Source organism: Corvus hawaiiensis, chromosome 26 (genome assembly GCF_020740725.1).
Source record: "Corvus hawaiiensis isolate bCorHaw1 chromosome 26, bCorHaw1.pri.cur, whole genome shotgun sequence".
Classification (NCBI taxonomy): domain Eukaryota; kingdom Metazoa; phylum Chordata; class Aves; order Passeriformes; family Corvidae; genus Corvus; species Corvus hawaiiensis.
Genome location: NC_063238.1, coordinates 26607945 through 26634143, shown reverse-complemented (window position 1 = coordinate 26634143; position 26199 = coordinate 26607945). Strand labels below are relative to the sequence as shown.

Sequence of the window (26199 nt, the reverse complement as noted above, 5' to 3'; positions counted from 1 at the left end):
TAGAGAAACCACAGTCCTACATTTTCCATTTAGAGATTGTGGCATTCAAGAAGTAAACTCAGGGCAAGGATTTGATCTCCGTAATCATACCCTGAATCTCACTCTAACAACTGGGGATGAAGGAGATTGTATTAGCACATGTTTACTTAAAGGAAATGTGATTGCTCCCTTTCAAAATCTCAAGAGGAATGTAATGAAAGGAGGAACCAGAATTGTCTTTATATGCTTTGGCTGCTCTCATATTTCCTATTTAAAAAAAGGCCTTATCTTTCTATACAATTATTAAAGCCATAAAAGGATATATACCTTGAACTATGTAATTTCAGATAAACCAAGAAAATTTTATCTTATTAAGTTTCCTAGTCTATGCTACAGGCTTATTTAAATACATGGTATTTCATTGCATTGTTTAGAGACTCAGTTATTTCCACTGCTACTTGTAAAACAGTTTTTATAATCTATTTGGTGGAATTAACTCATCCTTATTTTATGTATACATACATGTATGTGCATATGTAAATATATGCTCATGCACTGAATATGTGACAGTTTCAGTCAGATTTTTATGCATTTTTCTGAATTTAATAATTATTGGAAGGAAGTATTTAGCAAGATTTTTATTTATGTATTTTAATACACTGTTTGACAGGTATGAAGGCAATCAGATCCATCAGCATGGGAAGAAACCAAATTTTTGAGGGCTGCACATATTTTGGCAGGACCACCTCCCTGCTATGCAGTTGCACATTCATTATAATGCTGAGAATTGTAGGTATGTCTGGAGGCATTTAGAGATTAATGGATATATATAGAATTTCAAGAATGGGAATAAAAGGTGTTAGAGTTTGCACCAGCAGTTAACTTTTTTATAGTGCTGTGGGAAATTGAAGCTCTTAGTTTACTACTACAGATATTTCTGGAAATTTCATTTATTTGTGCCTTAAAATTATAACGTGATTCCAGCAGAGATGTATCAATATAATTTTTTAATGTCTGTATTAAAACTAAGGTAAACATTGCCACATATCCAGAACATCTATCATTAAAGTGCTTGTGCCCAGATTATCATAATAAAAGTTGAGAACCATAAATACCGCCAAAATTTATAGGACACAAATGAACATTGCTGCTTACATACATTAAACCCCATAATTTAAGAGATAATATGTATACACTCATGTAAATCCATGCAGATAAATACTGTGTGTGAGAATATGTAAACTCTTGTCTTGATATTAATTCCTTATCGACTGAAGTAGTTCAGCAGATTTCAGGTTTCAGTCTCCCTGGATTCTGCCGGGGAATGGATTTTACAGCACATAGAGGTTTTACTCTTTGCTATATTAGGTACCAATGGTCTTTCTTCAATACAAACTAGAATCATGGTGTTGTAGAAAAATGCTGAACACAAGACATAAAGCATAACAAAATAATATTTGCCATTATTAGGCAAGGGAAAGGAGGAGAAAAGGACAGTGTTCTTGATTAAAATATTAGTATTCTGTGTAGTCTAGAAAGGAATTTTATAAACATTTTTCTCTAAATAAGATATTTTGAGGTGAGGGATCTCATTTTCTTACAAATATCTTGTCCACTCAGCTGGTTTACCTTGTCAGAGGTTTCACTGAGTCAGAAGTTAGTAGCAGGATTCTCTGCTCTCACAGCAGACCATGAACCATGCTGTCAATGCAGATGTGTTCTGTTTCTATTTTTCCATGTGTTTTGAGGTAAAGTTAGCTGCATAAACACTAATTGTGGACACACAGTGCTCCTGCACTTTATCAGTTTTTTTGAACAAAGAAAACCCTATCATGATTCAGTCCTTACCAGGTGCCAGTGAGACATCATAAGATAGGGTGTGCACAGTATGATTTGAATTTCCTGTAACAATCAGACTTGAGGAAGCTTTCATTGCTCCCTATCATGTAGGAAAAGATCTGAGATATGTTTCAGTTGTCCTCACCAGCACGTGATTTATGATAGAAGCACACACTCAGAGGATGTGAGTACAGAGTGTGCAGGTCATGAGTGGTTAGTGTTATAAGATTGGTGGGATGCCTAGAGTGGATATTTTGTGTATCTCTCTGGATGTAGGTAAAATTAAGTAGCTGCCTGGAACAGTGAGGAAGTTGTTTTATGGACCAGGGGATGCCCTTGAATTCCTGTAGCCCAAGTGTACTGAAATTGCTGTATTTTCAGTGGTTTCAGTGCAGCTAAACTTACAATTTATGCCATTTAAACTTCCAATTTATGCTTTCAAAAAAGATTAAAAATTGAGACTGTATTGGCAGTCAGCACTATGATATCATGTACTGGGTCTTCAGTTGACTGGGAGACTTCATATCAGGTTAATGAAAGGCAGAAGGGTAATCTGCAATATGCACAGGAGAGACAAATGATAATGAAAAAGAATTTTTGATTCTTTCATCAGGAAAATCCTAAGACAGAGAACTGAAGAGCTGAAGGCAGAGCACATGGCAATGAATAAAGAGATTCACCTTCTGTTGTATATATCTATATCTATATTTATATCTATATATATATATATATATATAAAATAGGAAAATAATCTCATTGAAGGACTAGAACATAAAGCCATTGAGTCTTAATTTCACAACATTCCTCAGAAAAGTGTGCCCATATATCATAGTGATGAGTGTCAGAAGCCAAGCAGAATTAAAAATAGATCAAGTAGTACAATGTTAAATCATTATACTCTCTCCTATAACAAATATAGATTCCAAACTATATTCCAGCTTCCCAGGTTCACTGAAAGTTTAGACATAAGCTGGCAGAGCAATATAGCAACAGAACTATTTATGCAGCTTAAGATTACACTTTTGGAGAACCATACGCAATGCAGCAAGGAGATATTTCAGTGAAACTAATTTCAATTATAAGTCCTTTGTGCATAAGCTAGGAATGAGCCAAAACTGTGTTTAAATATTCTTCTACACAGTTGTTGTTCCAAAATTAGTGTTTCTGAAAAGTAGACCTCACCAAAAGTATCTTTGTTAAAGAAAATTAATTAGTACCACACTTTCATAGAAAACTATCTTTGTACAAAAGCCCCAGAGATGTTAATTTGTTTAGGATGATATGTCAGATGTTGCATTTTCTGTAATTATGTCTTCCCTTTCAGTGTATGTTGGGGATGGTTCATATTTTCAGTCAACTGTAAAACCAAGTGAATTTAATTTATAGAATTAAGTGGTTTAGAAAAGGTTGAGAAAGAAAAAAATTTGTAAATGTCAACATTCGACAGGATAATTCTTTGAACCAGAAATATTACCAATCAGTAGAAATCAGGAACATATTGTTATGATTTACTTGTTATAAGAAGCTTCCTTGTGGGACCCATTTAATCATGTTTGATATGATTCTCGATTATGCTGCTTATTGACTTTATTAAGCCTTAAGGTTAAAAAATTAGTTGTATGAACTAATATTCATACAAAAGTAATTGAAATTTATTCCTAAATGTTTTATATGCTTTTGTAGAAGAAGTAACTAATTGCATTTCAAGACACAAATTTCATTCATAAAGATTTTTGGGGTTTGGGTCTAGAAATAGCTAAACTTTTAGAATGACATAAAACTTCAAAAAGAAATTGGAAATATTTCTTGCCACGTATTTAACGACGAACTGAAATTCATATTTGAATTTTACACTCTTGGGTAAACTTAGCCAGGGCTGTCTTTAAATATCTTGAAACAAAGAATTATGTGTTGCCCATATCTTGTATTTCTATTCATAATAAAGTACAGTAATTGATAAAAAAAATACTTCCCCTTCCAGTTTCCTAAGATTTTATCGGGATGCCATACAGCATATTCTTCCACCATCATTATCTGTTACTGCCTGATACATTTTATGTGCTTTACTGAATAACATAAAATGGTACAGAGATGCCAAGACACCACTGACACAAGCTTGGATATCCACAAATTGATTGATTTTTCAGAGATTGCAGTTTCTAAAGTAGCCTAATAAAAGTAACTTGAGTTTAAAAAATGTCTGCCAATTTATAATTGCAGAGCTGGTTCATGTAATAATTTCTCAGATGGTTCTGCAGAGTGCCTCCCTATGGAGGTGTATTCATACATTCAGAAACTTCCTCAAAGAATGTCCTCATTTTATTGATTTGGTCTATCCAGAACAGTTCCTTTTATTTGTATCATTGTGGGTGGCTTGCTTTACTTGGTTTGGTTTTTGTTTGTTGTTTTTTTAAAATTTTTGTGGTTTTAATTCAGGAGACTCCTCTGTTTACTTGACTTCCTTCAAAAAGTTTCATTAGGAGATGAGTCTTACAAACCTCTTAGTTCAATGGAGATTTTACTATTGAGTTTGATTTCAAATACTGAGCCTGCAAGCATAGGTCTGAAACACAGTAATTAAAAAATCTAGGAATAATGAAATCAATATACTATATTGAACTATAAAGAACCATAAAATGACATAATTTGTCTGATTTTTACCTGAAGTATTCTCTATAGCGATGGTCTTTTCATAGATTGCTCACAGAAGAACCCCTATAAGTATTTTATTACCTGTACTGTTAGAAAACTCTTCACCTAATGTGTTAAAATTGAACTTCCATTACTGAAGCTTCATGGATGTGGAAAGCAGGTCATTCACGCTCCCTGTGCATTATTGTGTTAGTTTAGTAAGTTCTTTTCTTGTTATTCTAAGTCTTCCTAGATTTATTTTCTAGATTTATGACAACTCTTGGTCTTCTGTACACTTTTCTGAATAATGTACATCTTTCTTGAACTGCAACATTCAGAACCGGAAAAAAAAAACCATTGCTGTAGGCCCTATACTGATGCTGAATGCAGCAGAAAGATTACTTCATTTGTTTTGGAATCATCTCATACATGTGTTATCCCTGATTTCTTCTGACAAAAGATGTCTGGTCTTTATCTGAAGGGGAAAACCTGCTTGATTTGGGTTTTTGGTTTGTTTGTTTGGTTTTTAGCTACCTGAAAGATTCCTCTACATTCATAGCACAATTTCACTGAAGGTTGCTATAAACCCAAGCCCAACCTCCATGAGGACAGATGTCATTAGTATATTGGAAGTCAAGTAGAGAAGAAATCTCAGTATCAGTCAGCTGGGGCTGAATCAAACAGTGTTTGGTCATTGCGCGAGGAGAATGCAGCTGTGGTTTCACTGGTCCCAGTGGAATTGCATCTATTGGGTTATGCCTTATAGCCAGACAGTAAACATATGATATGCCAAAGATTCAGACGTTCAAGGAATCAAGGATTTAAGGAAAAGTATCATTTATGTGTTTGGAACATTTGGTTTGGAAAAAACAGTCCAATGTTCCAGTTCAGAAATGAACATATATTCCCTGCAAGTCATTGTTTGTTTCTCTGTCAGGAACAGATTTTGGACAAGCACACTATTGTGATTGAGACTTGAGATAGAAAAAATATCTGAGTAAGAAGTCAAAATGATGAGTTGCAATATTACAGAAACTTATGAAAATGCAAAAACAAGTACAGAATAATTGTGCAAGTATCATGCTAATATTTACTTTTATTAACATGCAACTGAAAAACTAACAGGCTTATTTTCTTGCTGCTTTAACACTAGAAATATGGGTGCATTGAATTGAAAAAAAAGGAAACATAGTTTTTACAGCCAGTTCTCCTCAAAAGTGTTTGACTACATATGTAGTTGCTAGATTAGTTTTCTGGTTCCTCTTGGAATTGGAACCCATAAATATATTTCATAACCAATATGTTTCATAACCAGTATATTTCATAACCAATGATTTTGTGAAAGCCTCATATACCACATATCCCAACATGCTTTTCTAGGAGTCCAATTTATGTAGCAGTCACTTAAGGCTTTCACTTCAGCTTGCAAGGCTGATTTCATAAATTTACTGAAGTTATCAGTATGCATCCTGTATCACCTTAATGTAGGTAATCAGTTAAGGTTGTTTCAAATGTGGTACAGATTAGATTTTTAACATTTGTGCATTGTTCATTGCCTTTGTGTACCATCCACATTCATTGTCCTTGATTCCCAGTAATCATACATAGACAGAAATTGTGGAAGGATTGTTGTTCTCTACTCACTGGATTTGTAATACAAGAAGCTTGAATCATTGTAAATTTACCATTTTATCGATATTTCCTCATTGACAGATAGTTTGTAGAATATATTTTTAATAAATGCAATATTAACTTTTACAATACACAAATAAAATAACTTTTCTCAGTGATAAGGTCTTTCCTAACCCCTTTCTGCTTGTTCAAAAGTCAAAGAAATTCTAAAGTATTTTATATATTTCTACTTCTTTAGAAGTTTATTCCCACTAAGGCTGTTTTTGTATTTATAAAACACAAATCACATCAAATGTCATTTTCATATCTCCCTCCCCGAGGCATTTTGTCACTGTGGGGAGGTATGACCTTCCCTCAAACAGGAAAACAAAAAAGAAGAATTGAGCTTTCATTGGTTGTGTTGTGGTGTAGCATTACTAGTACATATTCGTGTTTGCAAAAAAAGACAACACAAAACCACTCTTACAAAATGACACTGGTCACTGTCTTGCTATAATTCCAAATGATGTGCAGTCTGTGGTAGCAGGAGAACAGTCTATTGTTGCTTTAACTTGTATTCTTGTTGTAAGGCACTGTATGAAAACGTCATCTGGATATCATAAGAATTCTTAACATATAGTTGTTACCTGGGACCAACATTATTTGATCAAAGTAAAAGCTCTTATTTTATTTATAAGCCATCTGCCACAAAAACTTATCATTTACACAGACACTAAGTTAGAGTTTCCATTTTAATAGTGCCATTAGTGTTTGGGTGGTTTCTATGAGATTATTCAATAAACATTGTCCAGAAAAGGCTAGATACTTTTAATATATAATCCTCTGGAATGTTTATTAACCAATAACACTGAGCCTTCTGACAGTTTTATTTCTCCGAATGTTATAAAGTTCTTATGCATCCCACTGGTAATTCAGCATTACCCAAAACTCCTCTGCAATGTAATGAGTCTTACTGAAAGCAGATGCAGCTAAATTAATAGCAAGGACATAAATTTACTATGGAAACCCATATAGTTGGAGGGGTGGGATGAGGGGAAAAGAATGCAGAAAATAATTCTGTTCCACTGTTGCAAAAAAAAGTAGCTGGAATAAGTAGATACAGTAATTTAAGGACTTGTTTAATTCAGAGTCTCTGGAGAAATTGAATTTAACTTAATTATAGGATGAAGGAGTTCTAGAAAATGACTTAAACCCCTAAACATTCTTGAATTTACTTCTATGAATATGTTTCTATGTGTCAGATCTTCTGGGGCCACCCTGCAAGGATCCTTTTATCACCTAGTAAATAGATGCTATTGCTCTTAAATAACCACAAAGAAAGCTCAGTTCATACGCTTAAAACAAGGCCTCCAAAGAAGGGGAGGCTTCAGATGAAACTCCTTGCTTGGTCATAATGAACCTGGTAAATTGTTGGCTTCCTGCAATAAAAATAATAGGTGAAATCTTGGCCTGCTGAAGCCAATGGGAATTTTGGCATTGATTCTAGCAGGGCCAGTATTGCAATCAATAAATCTACTGAGCAAACTAAAAGAAGTAGGTGAAGGAGGGAAGGGGAATTAATGTAACAGAACCCCTGTATTATTTCAGTCCTTGTTCAACCCTCCTTTGCCTGAGTGAACTGCTCTTGATACTCCAGAGATGTGCTCACAGAAACTATTGGTGCTGTTCTGAACACCAAATATTTACAGAAACATTTAATGAGCAATTCTGAAACAGGAAAGTCAGCTTTGTTGTTATAATGAGTCAGTCTCAGATTCAATCTGAGGCTATTTTAGGAGTGAGTAACGAGTGGAAATTGCCAAAGACTGGATACCATGGGGACAGTGTTAGACTGGAATAATTAAATGTATGAGTTATCCAATATGCCTCAATCTATGGCTGTGTTCTTGCTAGTCAAAACTGCTGTACCTCCACACAGATGCAATCACAATCACAATCCTCTCTGTAATGTGAGAAAAATATACATTTCTTTTTTTATTTATACCCCTATCTGTGGTCTTTTTATTTATATGTGAAAACAGGTAATTTCTAATTTCTGATGTGTAATAAATGCAGTTATCATATTTTTTCAGGGATTTTCAGAGGCATCCATTGCACACATGCACCACGTGCCCCATGTACAGCAAGGCAGTTTCAGAAAGCTGCAGGCTAACAAATCAAGCACTGTATAACCACAGCACAGACATGCTCTGTTCTTATCTGCAAACAAAAGACATTGGATGTGAGGAAATACGTGTGTTGGTAACCTGTCGTGAGCAGTGCCATGACTGGAGAACCCTGTGTCTCATTAGGAAGTGAAATTCATGGGAGAAACTGAACTCCTTGTTCAGATGTTCCAGAAACAATCTCCATATTCTGGACCTGAATATGGAAAAGGACAATCATCTAGTTTATGGGGCTCATTCACAAGGTCTATTTGCAATCAAGAGACAGTTTGGGGGGAAAAAACCCAACTGTTTAGAAAACAGTGAGAAGCAAAGGGTGACTAAAAACATTTTATGAGAAAGAGTTATACAGGCAAAATACCTCTGAATATAAAAGGATGTTGTAGAAATGCAATGGAACAATAGAATCTCCCTTGAACCAGCTAAATATCTGTAAAATGCCTCACAGTAAAAAACCAAAGCATTAAATTTACATTGGGAGTGGAAAATGGTGACATCCATTGTAGACATTACTTTGCAATACACTGTTTTCTTTGGCTGTTAAATCTCATTTAAATTCTTATCAAAGTATTAAAAAATAAATTTTACCAACCCCTTAAAACCACTCTGCAGGTTTTCAGCCCAGAGTGGTTACCTGGCAATTCAAGTAAACTTTTTTATTTTCTGAAACTGTAGGACATCCACTTTAGTTTTTACCATGATGGTTATTGTTTCTTCAAACTGGGATAAACAAACAAATAAAACATCAACAACTGTCTTATGCAGAAAATATTTTACATTGTGGCAGTGTCTTATTTCTGTAAAAATCTTCATAAAATTAGTAGGTGCACACAAATGAACAAACTTGTAATAAATATTTTGTGAGCTCAACTGAAGTGACATGTTTGAATATCTAAGAGTAGTGACCCCTAAGCACAGGTATACCTACAGAAAAAATGAAAGCAGCTGTTCTTATTAATCACACTCGATATCTGACTCCTGCTCCTTTTTGCAGTCTTTAAATCAACTCCATCTGGTTGTTACTATTTGGTGGTGCCACTTACCTTCCACAGTGAAACATGCTTGCTGTTACAGAAACAGGTCGAATGTGATTAAAAGTATTAGGTTAAACAGTTGTTGCTTAGGTCTGAAATCAGCTAGCTGTAAAGAACGATAATCAGTCACAAGACAAAACTGAGGACCAAATCTTCACTGAGTCTAAACCAGCTGGACTCCAACTGATTATTTCTGTGGAAGGTATTGAAAACCATGTTCTGGGCCACCTAACTTTATCTCAAAGCTTTATGGAGCACATCAAGCCAGAATAATGCTTGTATAAGTAAGAAACAATCTCACCATACTGTAGACTGGCCCTGAGTTTGTGGCCTGCTGTGGCAGGACAAGGACACTGTCAGCTAGAAGGGAATGATCCTGCCTATGTAGATTAAACACACTGTAACCAAAAGAACCCCTCTCTGGGGTACTCAGTTTATTTGGAGGGTCCTAGTTCAGATTCTGTTCAACAATTTGCCAAGTCAAACCAAATATCAAGACCACAAAAGCAAAAGAGCAAACTAGCTTTCTATGCTTTTTGGCCAACAACTTCCTGCTTTTATTGCCATTATAGTGTCACCATTCCTTTACAAACTTTTGATCTCAATTAAACTAAGCTGTGTTTATTGCTGAGTTTGTGAAAAATTTTTCTGGGGACTCAACCAAACAAAAAATCATATTCCTGAATGACTGAATGACAGACATAAACCAGGGGATGTAGGATGCGGTAGGATCTCTTCCATGAAAGACTCACAAGTTACGATGTACAAGTAGGGTTTGATGTTTTCCTCTGGTGTGCTTTGCTCTTTTAGGGGTTCATTTTGAAGCTGCCGTGATATCTCCACAACAAGTGTTCACTGCAACCTTGACACAGATAAAGACAGGGCCTGCTCCAGCCCATGCCAGCAGACCATGGTATTTAGAAAAATATTGGGACTCTTACTCAGAGGGGAAGATAGTCAGATCCCTACCCCAATAGTCATATGGTCAACTGAGACTTGATCCCCCTGCAAATATTAAAATTTCTGCTTTTGACAAGAATGCCATTTATGACACCAGAATGCCTAAACAGGTGAAAATATTACAGCTACAACCTCTTCTCTTTTACAGCTTGAGAGCTATATTGTAGAAAACATGAAATCAGAGATGGTGCAGCTGCAGCAGAACGCTGTGCAGAACCACACTGCTACCATGCTCGAGATAGGCACCAGCCTCCTCAGCCAGACAGCAGAGCAGACAAGAAAACTCACGGATGTTGAAACCCAGGTATGCTCCCAGAGTGGTTTTCAAAAGGCTGCTAATTGCAGAGAACATTTCCCAAACTCTTTCCTTTCTCATGCATTACCACAAAAAGCATTTCAACACAGGGGTCCAGGAAACACACTTTGCTTCTTGGTACTGACAGGGTTGATGATTGACCCTTGTTATATGTTTTTCTTTTGGTTTAATTTGGTTAGTATATTTATCTCTGTGTCTGCAACAAAGGTAGGACTGTCCAGGAAACTAGATCAGCACTTGCCTTTCAATAAACACCTACCTACTGTTGGTGATACAAGTGCCGGGCTAAATAGTGAGTGACGGGCTAAAACATAGCTTTTGATCTTCATTGTTGTTGCTGCATATCGATCATTTCCCAATTATTCAACCTCTGTAGGACAACAAAAAAAGAAAATTTCAGATTGCTCTGTGAATGTCAACAACTTCAAATAGAAATAAGGCACTGAACTGCTATCACAAAAGAGAGAACACGGGAAAGCTAAAGTAGGAGCTCTATTTACAAAATAGCAGATGCAGCACTTTGACTTCATTCCAAGTTCTCTTGCACTTTTCTGGTTTAAGCATGCTTTGTAGGAATGCATGTTTGAGGCATGTCTCTTGTTTTTTCTATTGAAATGAAGCTTATTTGGCAGACACCTTGCCTTTTTCTGCTGGTCTAGTGTTATTCTACAGTAAGCAGAGTGACAGAATATCAGCTGGTATATATCAGTGTAGCTTGATTGAGTTCATTTGCACCAGCTGAGCAGCTGAGGTTAAAAAAGGATTTAGAAACAGTTTTTGACAAATCATCAAATCAGAATGAAATGGTTGTATTATGCTGCTATAGCAAAATAACCATGACAATATAAACATTAATGTTTTTAATTTTTCCTTAAGGTGCTAAATCAAACATCCAGACTTGAAATTCAGCTACTGGAAAATTCCCTGTCCACATACAAGCTAGAAAAACAGCTGCTACAACAGACACACGAAATCCTAAAAATTCATGAGAAAAACAGGTAAGAGTGAGTAGTTGGTCTCTTTCTCTGTTCATTACAAAGTGGTCTGTGTATACTTTGTTTTAAGCAACTGATGAAATAAAAGGAACAAATATAGTAAGTGGACAGCATAAGTAATATTTATGAATTGACTTAAATACCTGGGGTGTGAACTTACACTATATTATGTACTGTATGATAAATGTAAACTGATTTTTACCACTTTTCATGTTCACCTTAAGTTTACATCTTACTCTGTTTCATGACAACTTAGTTGTATGACCACAGTTCCTGCAATCAAAAAGCATAGGTATAGCTTTCAAGAGCACTTTCAAGTAGAAAAATATTAATAATAAATTATGAGATTTTCAACTGCCTTAAAGCGCATCAGAAAGAGAAAATCGTCAGTAGTTCACCTTTCTAATTTTAATGGATACAAATATACGGCCTATAGAAGGATCTCTTGCTCCTTTTGGACTCGATTAGCTATAGCATACTTGTAGCCATTCTCCATTTTAAGAAGTCAATGGTAAACATTTGAGGTTTATATTACAGCTGATGGAAAAACTATTTAGGAACACAACTCTTTAAGCAGCAAAATGAGAGTCGGGAAGCAGTTCCAGTGTCCCCTTTCTGTAACACAGGGACTCAGCACCTGAAGTCACTGAACTTAGCAATTCAGTATGTAAGAGAGCATGTGTGGTGAGCTGACCTTGTCTGGGATGCCAGACGCCCACCCAGACTCTCTCTCACTCCCCCTTGTCATCAGAACAGGGAGAAAATACGATGAAAAGCTCGTGGTTGAGATAAAGACAGGGAGATCACTCATCAGTTACTGTCACGGGCAAAACAGCCTTATTTACTACCAATTAATAACAGTGTAGGATGGTGAGAAACAGAAACAAACCCAGAAAGACCTTTCACCTCTATGTCCCTTCTTCCCAGGGTCAACTTCACTCTTTATTCTTCTATACGCCTGCTGAGCAGTACAAGGGGATGAGGAATTGGTGCTGTAGACAGTGCACAACACTTTGCCTCTCCTTCTTCCTCATGCATTTTCCCTTCTCCAGCATGGTTCTTTCCCACAGGCTGGAGTCCTTCAGGGTAAGATTGCTCCACATGGGCTCTCCACAGGTGTCAGCTTCCTATAGGATCCTCCATGGGAAATATCTGCTCTACCATTGTCTCTCCCACAGGCCACAGGGTTATACCTGCTTCAGTGCCTCCTTCGTTCCCCTTCTCTGACCTTGGTGTCTGCAGCATTGTTTCTCTCCCTTTTTCCTTCACTCCTCACACCGTACCCTGACTGGAGCTCCTCAGGCTGTACAGCTGACTGGACCTAGCTGTGGCCAGCACAGGGCAGCTCTGGCCTTTCCTCACAGCAGCTGCACCTGGGCACTGGCATCCAGTACTGTGGGAAAAGCTGCTCCCCTTCCTGACTGCCCTTTGAAACATCCAACATACTGCTGCCTCTGTAAGGGACAGGTGTGAGCAGGGAGGACAGGGAGTGCTCTGACTCCTCAGCCCCACTCCCTTCTGGAAAGAACAAGTGTGGGGTCAGTCTGACTAGGACTAAGGTTTCTATTCCCTCTGTCTACATTCGATATTGAAATAAGGCAAACAGCTTTAAAGATGAGGCAGACACTGAAGCATGTGATACAAGCTGTAGAGGACTGTTTTAACTGAGATCAGTCAGTCTTCCAAAGAGAGCAGTGCGATCCTGTGCTGCTGGACAGGAATTGGCAGCTGAGGCAGAAAAACCTTGCCCAGGGTCGTGCCTAAGGCAGACTAGCACCATAGTGGGCAAGAGGCTACAGGGTAAAGAAGGAAAAATACCGGTAGTGATTAAAAATAGAAAATATTGTTACAAAGAACAATGTTTTTTAAAGAACAATGTGTTTTTTAAATGTGTCTAGTTGCAAAGCTGGTCAAATAATATATCATTATTGCTACTGATTATGAAAACCTATTTAATGTGTTTATTTTAAAAACTGTTTATAACTAGTAATTCCAGCAAATGTTATTCTGAAGAAACTGTATTACATTGAAAACTCTTGAACTCCACAGAGGTCCCTCAACCAATCAGAAATATGAATAAATTAGCGTGGGATTAACTTTGACTTTGGTCATCTCAAAAATAACTAATTCACCTAAACTGCTTATGTGGGCTCTCCCTGTCATCCACAGAGAGAGTGGGTATGGCCAGGGGGCAGTTCCTTCTACGTATTTTACAAATCTATTTCAAAATGGGATTAATTTAATCATTAGTTGAGTATATAAGTACTTGTTCTTTTATCTGCTGCAATACGGTTAGCAACAAAATTTTGTTGTCTGCTTAAGAGATTGAATCTTGTATACTAAATCATTTGGATTTATTTATTTACCTTAGGAATGAATAAGAGTAAAAAGTCTTCATGTCACTAAACAAATAAGTCCTACTTGAACTGACCTTTGACTTGGCTGACATTATGATAAAATGGTTTTTGAAAAGTCAGAAGAAAAGGAGGGCTATTTTTAAAAGCACGCTTTTTATTGTTTGTCTCAGAGGTATAGGTATTTGCAGATGAATGGAAAGGCACACAGAATTTCATCCTATAATGAAGCAAGGACCTGGCATGCATTGTGTGGGTTCTTTTAAAGTCTCCTTGGGACTGATAAAATTAGGGAGAAGGCTGCGTTATGATTACACTAAAATATGGATCATCCACTCTTGTATCATCATCTACTCCTCACAAAGAATTGTGTAGTCTTGGCCTTGCAGGTTTCTGATGTTGGAATCAATTATGTGTTTGCCAGGTTCACTCTGGGACAAATCTTGGTGATTTCAGCAGGTGCTAGGCTTCTGGACATGCCAAAGATTTTAGCTTGCTTAAATTGAAACAATATTTGCAGATTCCTCATTAGGCTGTGTTTAGTAGCTATTTGCAGTTAAGTTCTCCTCATCCCTCTCCATGTAACTTTCACACCAATAAATAGAGAAAACTCCTGTAATCCACATTACCTACGTGAACTGCAAGCTTTTTTGGAAAGGGTCTTTCTTTTGCAGTAGGTTCACAGCACAGTGGGAACTAATGTAGGAACTACTGTCTTTGCAAAAACAATCAAAACAGATGGTGTAGTGTGGGCTGATAAATTCTCTGTGCTAAAATTTCCTCTATATAAAGTAACAATAAAGATCTTAATCACTTTCGAAGAACTGATTTTTGGATGAAAGTAATGCAAAATCTTACAGTAACAATAACTGATCATTGATGTACTTCAGTAACTTGCTTATTATCCTTAAATGTAACTAATGGCGCTTTTCAACAAGGGAGCAGTGCACGTTCTTTAGATTAGAAATACGTCTATTCTTGGCCTTTCTCTTTACTCCCTGTCTCTTCTCGGAAGAGGGGCCAATTTTTTCTTTTTATTCCACTGAAATGGAAGATATTCCATGGCGTAAATAGAGTCACATTTGCCTTAGAATCATGTTTCTATTGAGTGTTCTCATGCCATAAATAATTTAGTTTTGTGGGTTCCCACCCACTATAATGTAAATGGTGGTTTCTTCCATTGCCATTTTTTTCTCCCACAAGAGTTTTCTAAATGCTATTTTGATTTATTCTTGAAAGATTTCCCTTCTTAAGTGCCTTATGAGCCCCCCCTTTTTTCCCCAGAGTGTACCAGCTGCATCTAATTTATAGTGTGCAATTTCTTTCCATATGCAAGTGTAAAAAACCTTCCTATTTGCTAAAATGAAACAAATGAGGAAAAATATAATGGAATTCTGGATCTTCCATCAGAAAAAAGTGGAAGTGAAATTTAAATGCAAAATCTTGCTTGAACTTGCAGAAAATAATGCTAGATGAACACGTTCATTACAAGAATTGTTGTATGCTATAAAAAGCAAGCACTCAAGAATGGTTCTTGAATGTCTGTCTGACTGTGTGAAAGATGAGGAAACACAATATGTCTGGCAAGTTTTATTTTCAGGTTGTGCATATACTAAAAAGATAAATACTGATTTTACACGTCACTTATGTAATTTCAATGGAATTATCTTGTCACTGGTATAAAAAGTAGGCTTACGGGTGCTAAGTGACTTGTTACTTTACTGGCCCTGAGAAATATGGGGACAGATATTCTCATATTTCCTTAAACTCATTAGAAATATCAGACTCCCAAGTATGGGTGGTCAGCACCTAAATACATAGGGAAAATTTCACTCACCTTAAAGGAAGTACAAAGAAGCCATCTCACTGAGAGAATAATATTCTTGCACTCAAAAGTAGGCACTGAAATCCTGTACCCATTTGTCTTCTCATAGATATATAATAAAAGAACCCTACATATGAATGGCCAAGTAACTTTTTTCTGGTGTGACTTTACTTGTCTTTAGTTATAGGTTAACAAAGTATATGTTTTATCTGTATGTTTAATAAAAAATAATTTTTTTAAAGATTATTTTAATGCAAAAGATGTCGATCTCCAAGGTCTGGTCTATATCCTGTTCTCACATGTCTAAACTGAGGATTCTGAGAACAAAGATTAAAAAAATCTCTTGAACTTCTGTGGTCTGGAATGGATTAGTGAATAAACTACCTACCTTATAAGGCAGATTGTCTAAACCAGACTTTCCTTCCCCCTTCGACAGCTACCACAGGGTTTCCTATATGTTCTACTTCATCACCTTTCAAAATGACAACAGCTTTCACTAGAAGTCATTCTTTGACTTCTGTTATGGTTATTCTACCCTCTCCAGCATTACTAGAGGTTTTTTTCTGAATCAGCTGGACACAGCACAGTTGCACTGAGGCACTGCACCAAGTCATTCCACAGGCTTATACCCGACAAAGTCAAGACATCATTTGTATCATTGAAAATAGATTCCTAGCCCCACCACTAAATTTGTTTGGGTTTGGGATGTGCATGTGTGTGTGTTTGGTTTTAGATTAATTTTCTCCTAGATAATGACTCCAAACCATCATTGTCCAATGGGTAATATTGGTATTTATTCATGTTAACAACACTTGTTTATTCACAACTTTATTCTGTTCCCCAAATGCCTGATTTATTTCCCCAAATTGAAGGCTCCAATTATAAAAAACACATATACATGTTTATGTGTGTGTCTTTATAAATAAATATACAGATATTTATATGATGTTTCTGGTGAATGGTGATTTATTTTTATTGTGTTTAGTTTTGATGAATGTTTCATCTGTCTAGATTAGTAATATTTTCAAAGATTTAGGCATTTCAGACATATAGGAATTGTATAGGAAATAAATACAGAAAACTTACTGCAAAAAAGAGCCATAACATTTTACTGGAAAGTGTTTTAAAAGAATGTTTCAGTCAGCCTTTAGAGGATGTTGGACTGATTGGTATAAAGACAGCCTTCTTTCTGTTTTCGTTAATATTTTGTGTCAGCAATCGTCATTAATGAAAATTCTTAAAAAACTTTTAATTTTATCTCTGTCTTCAAAATGCTTCTTTAAAATATTGAGAAAATATCTTTAACAAGAACTCATCAAAGTTTTTTCTTAATGGTATTTGTTAGAGGTTGTCTGATGTTACAAAAAAGAGGCAACAGAGAGGTCTTTCAACAGCTAAAAAACCCTTTCTATATCTTTCTAAATTCTTTCAATTTGTTTCAAGATTTTTTTCAAGCTTCCTAGCACTTCTTTTTTTTTGTTTAAATTATCTATAACAAATGTTAATGTAACAATACAAATGAATAATTCTGGCCCTATTGGAGTCAAAAGCCCTAAGAGCAGCTTTTCTCACGCTACAGAAGGATATCTTCCTTTTGGAACAGACCAGTTCAGAAATCCCCAATCTATGTGAAGACTTTGCTTTTGTTCATTTGGCGATTTGACCAAAGTTTTCTCATTGATTCATAGTAAAACAAAAATGAATGTTTTGGACTTCTTCCAGGAATACAGGGAGTGGTCCTATCCTCAGGACTTACTTTTATCTGATATAGATTTATGGATATAGAAAGCTAATTGCATAAATGTATATGCATTCCTGAAAATAGCTTAGTTTTGCAGTTTATAATAAAAGGACTTTTAATCTATATAGAAAACTAAAGGAATCAAGTGCTATGACACTTCCATCTTTGCACCACATGTTGACACACCACTCAGAAATATTAGGATGTATTATTATTAAAGCCATAAAACATCTGCTTCCTGTTTGTCTCTGTAGATGCCAAACTATGGAGCTCTAAACATTGTCAGCTTCTCTTTTCTTGCTTGACATGGCCAGTGGTGCTACAAATAATATTGTCATCACCAAGGGTTCATTTACTATGGCCTTAGGAAGGCCACAGTGGGAAACAAATAATGCAATGCATAAATTGTAGTTGTCAAAGGCTCTTTCTTTGACATGAAATCATTCAGATATGGAAATCATTTAGTTGTGGACATCCAGATAGGATATTAAGGAAATACTGTATTATATGGATAAAGTTAAAGGGAATTTTTTTGTCTTGGCTTACTATGTAACTATAAAGCTATATTCTATCTTCTTCAATGGCATCTTCTCTTACATTGATAACACACAACATTTTGAGGACTGTAAGATGTCAGACTGGGATGTGACCCCACCTAGCACCCATTCTATTATACGCTGTGACCAGGCCCACCTTTTTCCTATCCCAAGTTCATTGATGTAAGTTAAAAGTTAAAGTCACAGAAAAAGTTAAAAGCTAGAGTCACAATTCAATAATTTCTGTGAAAAAGTGGATAGAACTGATAAATTTCAAAAGGAAATGGGGTTTTCTGACAGTATTTTGTGACTAGAACCAAATCTAGCTGAAGATTTTTCAACTGCTTCTGCCTAACTAAACTACATCTGACTTTCTGCATGAGAAAGCTCAAAGGCTACCACATACATGTTCTTAAAAAAATCCATGTGAATCTAGACCATGATTTTTAATATTAACACTCAAGTGATGAAAAAATCAGCCACGGGCTCGATAAGGTGCTAAAATAATTTATAGTCTTTGGCTTCAAAATCCATATTTTGTTTCAGTTTGTAGCCTTCTACTATCTTATTTCAGTCCACTAAATCTTGTTATGCTTTTGTTTCTAATTAATGAGACTTTCAAAATGAGATATGTTCACCTTTGTGTTTGAGACCCTACAAAAATGTATTTTCCCTCCCATCTTTCCTTTTTTGCTCCCTTTACCCAGATGCTTCTGGTTTTCACAGAACTAGACACATTGGTATTGCAAAGTAGGTTTTCTTCAGGATATTTGTAAATTCCACATTTATAGTATTTCAGAAAAAAAAAAAAAAGATTTGTTGCTTGATCTCTTTGAAAAAAAAGTTTAATCTCACTCAAGCTTGTACAGCAAATTTCGGGGCCTGAAATTAATCTTTGCATTTTTATCCTCTCTAATAGCTCATATTAAGGCTCTGAGATATCAAGTAGAAACAACTCCATATGGATTTTATTACATTCTTCAGTTACGTTAAATGACCTCAAATTATGCAGGCATTTTGCCACTGATCTATTATCCAGAAGTAAAAACAAAGGTAGAGTGCAAATAAATAAAACCTGACTGACTTGAACAGGAAGAAGTTTGTTGGCAAGTTTGTAACCACTGGTAGGTATGTGGGCACAAGAAACACAACTTTTGGTGTATACAATAGAAACCCCAAAGAGAAAGTAGCAGAGAGATTGAATTAAGTTCCTTATCTAATACTAATACATTCTTTCTGTTAAATTCCCACTCCAGCATCAAAGCACTGTCTGGGAAAAGCTTCTTGTTCATGGTTGACAGATATTAGCTGTCCTTTCAGTCTACAACACCGCTGTTCTTCTAGATGTAATCTGATGTGCCTTTGATCTTGGTAAATTGAACACTTCCAGCACAGGACAGAAAGGGTACTAGAAAAAGAATATTAATCCAGAGGAAGTGTTTCTATAGATGTGCAAAATCTTTATAAAAATTGAGGTAAGCAGGTCACATAGCATGATGCTCAAGAGTTTTCTGTCTGAGGAGCCTTTTGTGGAACAAGCAAACATGGCCGGGAAGTGTTAGTGGGATATGTACATAGTCTTGAGGAAAACAAGGGAATCTACATTAAAATGAAAGTTTCTGATTTACCTTTTGGGAAAACAGTACTATTCTTAATTTGAACGCAGGCACTGCTCATCTGGTGTGAAATTTTTATCCCAGCTTCACAGACCACATCTAAAATTACTTTTGTTTTGGGTTCCATATGCTTTGATAGTCTTCCATAACTTATAATGCTTATCTTCCATTCAGTGACAAGGACCTTCACAAGCTATTCTGCAGTTTACCCCTGAGCTTTGTCTCATCGTATTGACCCATTCATATTACCAATGATGTCCTTGTCAGTGCTCTGCTCTTCTCCCTCTTCTGCCTCCCTCAGGTTTTCTGCCTGAGCTTTTACATTCAAATGTTTTCCTGGCTCTATGCTCTTGCACTTAGATCCAAATAACACCTATATCTGCTGTTCCATGCCCTTTAAGCATTACAACATGCAAACATTACAAAATGCAGTCTTAGAGACCAGTTATATTTGATTCCTTGACAGAGAAACTCAGTGAGCTGAATTACTAGATGTGACATTTTTTAGAATTATTGATTTAGAGAGTGAATCATACACTGAAAAAAATGTTCTGGTTTCTGTATTATTAACTGTGTTGGCATGAAATAATATCTAGTAATTGTTTTATTTCATTTTAGTTTACTTGAGCACAGAATTCTAGAAATGGAAGAAAGGCACAAAGAGGAGCTGGCCACTTTGAAGGAGGAAAAAGACAACTTACAAAGCTTAGTCACACGACAAAGCTACATAATCCAGGAGCTAGAGAAGCAGTTAAACAAGGCAACAAGCAATAATAGTGTCCTGCAGAAACAGCAGCTTGAATTGATGGATACAGTTCACACCCTGATCACTGTCTGCTCCAAGGAAGGAGGTAAGAAAGTGGCATTATAAAACATTACAAGTACTAGGAAATTTCTTGTGAACTAAGTCCTGAATTTTTGGAAAAGGGAAACTTAATGGTCTTATTCCAAGAAAGAAGAAGACATTATAATTGAGAACAAAAGAGCTGATGAGAACCCAAAAATCTAATAAAGTTCAGACAGTGCTGAGACTGGTCCTGGTACCAACAGCCATATTTGATTCTTTGAATTTAGTATCACTGAGTTTTTATACCTTCACTATAGCAGATATAGGCCATAATTACATGGCCTTTGCACTGGCAATACTGATTTGTTCGTCAGAGTATCTGTCTCCTCTTGCTGGGAGTAACCCAACCAACCGTGGATCTTAACTTTACAGATATCCGTACCTCATCTACTCTTGACTTCCTTTTCAATCAATAGTAAGAACAGGCTACTAAACAAAGGAAAGTAATTCAGAGTTTTTTACATAAGTATAGGTCATAATGATGATTTTGGATATAGGCTCTTATGGAGCTATAGGTAGACATCCAAAAGATGAATCTCTTCCCTTGAATTAGATTTTATTTATAATAAGGGATCATTTTTCTTTATTCTGTCTTGCTATGTTTTGTTTGTTTCTGGGTGCTGCAAACAAAAACCATAGAAATAACATCCTTTGAAAGAAGAGCTTGACAAAGACTCTATAAGACAATTTTCCTCAAGTATGTCTTTCTTTTAAAGTTTTCTTATAGAAACAGAGACAGAAATTCAGATAGAATTTCAATTTTCCAATGCCAAAGACACCACAGAATGTCTTGAGAAAGAAATTCCTTTCATGAGAACTGGTAAAGAGAGATGGGTGAATGGAAACCACTGTGAAAAATGGAAATGGGACACTGGGAAGAATATATTACTAACTATGAAAACCAGGCAAAGTCATTTAGAAATTATGATTGTCATTGTCAGAAATGACAGTATAAAAATCCTTCTGAGGAAGGGTACAGGATAAACACAGAGAGAAATTGCAGATGTCTGAGTTGTGATAGTCATTTAGCAATTGTGTAAGCATGGATCAACTAGTTCTCTAAGAGGTATCAGAAGTCTGAAGAGCCCCGCATTTTAGATTATTCTAGAGCTCTAAGTGCCATAAAATATCTAAAAAACAAAAAGCAAAGAAACAACGAAAACAAATGCAACCAGCAAACAACAACCCCATCCTCCAACTGAAAACTTGTCACCTGCATCATTATTCAGTGCTCTCTCTAAGGGGCAGAAGACATACTAGATCAAACAAACGATTCAGCTCAGGACAATGTGGGTTTTCTCTCTGCTATATATTCCCATGCAACTTGTGTGGCTTAAAGCTAAACTGCTCCAGTCATGAGGATTACATCTCTTTGGAAGTGTTGCATGCTTGGACCAGTGTTGATAGACTACTTTTTAAAAAAAAAAACCTTTTCCTCCCTCTCATGTTCATTCTAAATGTTCCCTTCTGCTCATTCTGTTACATAGTTCCCTAGCATTTTGAATTAAATAACATGTTTCATAGTAGGCTGTTCTCATATCAGTAGAGAAACATTGTGATGCAATGCAAATCCTTTATTATGTTTTATGGCCTTCTGGCAAAGAAACCTGGCAAGGCTGTGTCCAGAGAGTTCTAATAAAGCTCAGAAGTATTTTAAAATCAATATCAAAATGAAAGATGTATTATTCTCATACAGAGATATATAGCAAGTTCTTTTTAAGCTTAAAAAGATTTTCTTGCAGTTTTGAATTTGATTCAAAGGAAAAAAACAACAAACTAGCCAACATTTCCCCTAAACTTAGTTTCCTCAGCTGCTTCTTATAAAAACTTTGAATGAGGAATACAGAAGTGGGTGTTTCAAATTGGTGCCTGAAAACCTGAGTTTTCAACAGTCTTTTTTAACTTCTGAGGAACTGTGGAAGTAAATGATGCTTAGCACAGTTAAATGCCTAAATACAACTTTATTAGCCTAACTAAGCTCTTAATTTTGGACTCTATTACTTTTTGTGTATTATCATGTTCAGAATTTTCCTTGGATACATTTGTTCTTCCAGGAGAATAACTTAATGAGAAATGTTAAATTGCAGAAATTTTTCTTTCTTATTGTCTGATTAAGTCTAGCTGACCAGTATTTAAGCAGGTACATTCACAGCTGAAAAAGTAGCCAGATAGCTTAAGTTAAAATAATAATAATATTTTCCTGGAGCACGAGACCACTCTAATGAAGAGTAAGTACTAAAGGTTGTACCAAAAATTAATGCCAACTTCTGTCTGTGCAAATATATGTTGAATGTGGAAATGTATGCATGTTGGGAAGTACCACTGGAGATACTCTAAATCCACACCAAAATACAAAGTTTAGATAGTCTTACGTAAGTCTTGATGTGTGCGCTAATGTTCAAAACAAAAAATGCTCTGTGAGAACCGCTGTTTCTTGGGAAATGGAGAATAACAAAAAGTGATACATAAATCAGTGGCACCTCTTCTGTCTCATACTTCAGTAAATCTCAGTCATCAAATTTCATAAGGGATATAGCAGAAATGGAAATGGTCCAGAAAATTACAGAACAATGGAAAAATTAGAGTCCTGGAACAATATTCATATGAGGAGAGAGAGCTGTAACATACAGAACTATTAGGTGAGAAAGAAGGTATGTGGAATGTTGTTATGCAAATGCACGAAATAGTTAATGGTAGGGAAAAAAGGAACAGCCAGTAACACTGAGAAGTATTTTCCATTGATAAAAGAGAGAACTTGAGTAATTTGGGTAAAGGTTACTAGATATCATTGAGGTTGATGAATATTTTTTAAGTATTAGAAAGCTGTAGAGATAGAAAAGGATAAGTCCTCTTAAGTACTTGAGTCTTTAATAGGGACACTCATCTTTGACAGAAAGCACAACCTAAGTGAGGCATCAAGTCTAGAAAGCCAGATTGTCAAAGATGAGTAACTTTATAAGCATGAACTACAGAGTTGAGAGGAATTGCAAAGTATGTCTAAATTCTGTGGTATTGTGAGAATGGCTTTAAGCACCTTTTTCAGATTTTTCTAAATTAAAAATGTAAGTCACTATATTTTATCTTACATTTATGCCTTGATATTTTAAAAATTGTCTGTCTATCTATCCATCCATCCATCCATGTATAAATTCTCTCCCAAGGTAAGTCACAGACAGGAAAATTATTTTCTTTTTCTTGCAAGTCATGGTATTGAGGATTTTCCGATTTGTGAAAGTGAAAAATATAATACAGTTAACCAACTAATTTGAAACCAATCTGGTGATAATCATTGCTTTTTGATTACAGAACATGAAGTACATTTCCTTCAGTAATGACATAATCATACCAGAAGACTTACTTTTAGATTGATTTAAATAAATTGGGACACTATCTGAAGTTTTCCTGCTAGGAGCCTGTGAATAATATAGGCTGATAGTGTAGAGATAGAGGGCTGAACAGAAACTGCTTTTGTTCAGTTAAACAGTCTAAGGAGCTAACATAGTCCCTAGAACTGGATGAAAACCCTAAGAAATCTGCTTTGGTGCTTCCACTGTGCCTAGGCATATATTAGAAGAATTTCAGAAGAATATAAAGGCAAATGAGAAAGAGGAAAAATAAACCAAACCACCCAAACCAAACCATCCAAACAAAAAAGACACAAAAAACCAAATGAAAAGGTAAAACCAACACAAATAAAAATATTTTAAATATAGGTGGACCTAAATAGAAAATCCAGATCCCATTTTCAGTGTCAGTTTTGGTACTGACCAGTTTTGGGATGGGAGCCACCTGTAAGACTTGGAATTGTTTGTGAGTTTGGTTTCCAAAATACCACCCACCTCTCTCCCAGTGTGAGTGATTCTAGAGTTTCAGTTGCATGTAATCCTTCAAATAGACTCTCCAATAGGTCACAAAGCCTACAGAGAGTCAAATAAATGCAGGATACCGTGGGGATTCACATGTCTCTATTTTGGCCTGTGTCTATGGCTAAATACACTTGTCACATTGTCTGTGTATATTTTAGGCAGAGGCAAAAACCTTGGCAGCAGCTGCCAGTAAATTTCTGCAGAAGAATTTCTAAAACAGAAGCACCTTCAGACACTAGCCTTCCAAAGGAAATGATTGTTCATTATGGTGAATATTAAAATAACTATTTAAAGGTGAAGTAATCTCCAAATTAAAATGCAGATACATGCATGAAACTTTTACTTTTCCCCAACAAAAGATGAGGAAATAAAAACATAGAAATGAAGGCCTAATTAATCATCACAGAGATATTGCATGATTATCTCCAAGACTGTAGAAGTGCTTCACCTGTAGCAATAACAGCTGGATAGAGATCAACTTATTCTTAGCAAAGGTCATAAAAGGTTTTGTGCATATTGTTTTCTTCAAACTGGTTATTGTTCATGCTACTTTAAGTATTGTTTTTCTGAGGATTCATAGAGCGCATTGCTGTCACTGTCAAACAACACAACTGTAACACAGTAAGTAGTTTTGTGAAGTACTTTCTAAGCTGCCACATCAGAAAAATGATTTATGTAAAAGATATGTAGTGCTAAAGTAGAGAGTCACGTGAATGTTACTGGAAAAACTCCTCAACCCCAAAACAAGGTGTACAGTACAAATTATGTTAAGCAATAGATAATATGATCAAAGAAGTGTATGCAAGTTCAGACCAACTAGTTCAGAAAGTATATTGGTCTGGGGGAAATTATGTTTCAAGCCAGATGTCACAAAAGGTGCCCAGTCAAAAATACATTGTCTTTTGTTCCAGTATAAGAAAATTTATTGAATTTCTATTGTGTTAAAAATAATTTGCATAACTCGTGATAACTGCCCAGGTAGTCCTACCCACAGAATAAGGGAATGAAAAATTCAGCAGGAAAGCATATTTAACCATGAACTTATTTTTGGTTTCCTATTTATTTTTTTCTTTGGCTGTCTTTCAGACTGCATAATAATATAACTTGCTAAAATGTTTGGCCTAAACTTACATACTTCAGAAAACTAATGGAACAGAAGAGAAAGTTTTGTCATGAATGTTTGGTTTTGTCATGAATGTCTGGTTTTGTGACCTCCTAGCACAAGAGAAATTAAGAATTTTATTCCTCTTGAATGCTGACAAGACGCTAAGCATAATTCCAAAATAATACATGTATATACTAGGAACTTACCTCCCCAGAAGTGCCTATTGAGTTTATAAAGTAAATAACATGGTTAGTGGGTCTGGAATTTCAGAAAAGGTCCAAGTGTCCTAGTTTATGGGTAGGAAAAGTAAATACGTCCAAAAATTTATTTTAATGGAATTCATGCTTTTAAAAAGAAAAAATATTAATTTATTTTAAAAAAATTAAACTGCAATGAATCTATTCCACTTCTTAGACCAAAGTTGTTGCAATGTAAAAATTTATTCGGAAGTGAAAAGAGTGAGAATAGAATGAGAGCTTCAAAGAAATGACCTGAAGGTTACAGGCTCAGGGGAAACTCCATTGACAGAAGCAGAATTACCTCAGCAGTGATGCTGGCCTTCTTCATTAGACAGACTTCAAAGACACCTTTTATAATACAGGCTAGTATTTTAAAAAAAGAAAAACAAACAAAAAAAAACCCCAAAACCAACTAACCAACCCCAAAAAAAGCTGAAATGAAACCAAATCAAAAATGCTGGTGGGAATGCAGGATAAAAAAAGAGAACAGTAGGTTTAAATATTAGTATTTCTACAGTG

The 26199-nt window shown here is 35.7% G+C and overlaps 1 protein-coding gene across 1 annotated transcript in view; it reads left to right on the top strand.

The window, feature by feature from the left end:
• Nucleotides 1-26199, top strand: part of ANGPT1 (angiopoietin 1) — a 154554-nt gene that overhangs the window by 59933 nt on the left and 68422 nt on the right. The window contains exons 2-4 of the mRNA XM_048287117.1: nt 10389-10544; nt 11433-11554; nt 20242-20474. Of these exons, the coding sequence (XP_048143074.1) occupies nt 10389-10544; nt 11433-11554; nt 20242-20474 (511 nt within the window). The remainder of the gene's footprint in view (nt 1-10388; nt 10545-11432; nt 11555-20241; nt 20475-26199) is intronic.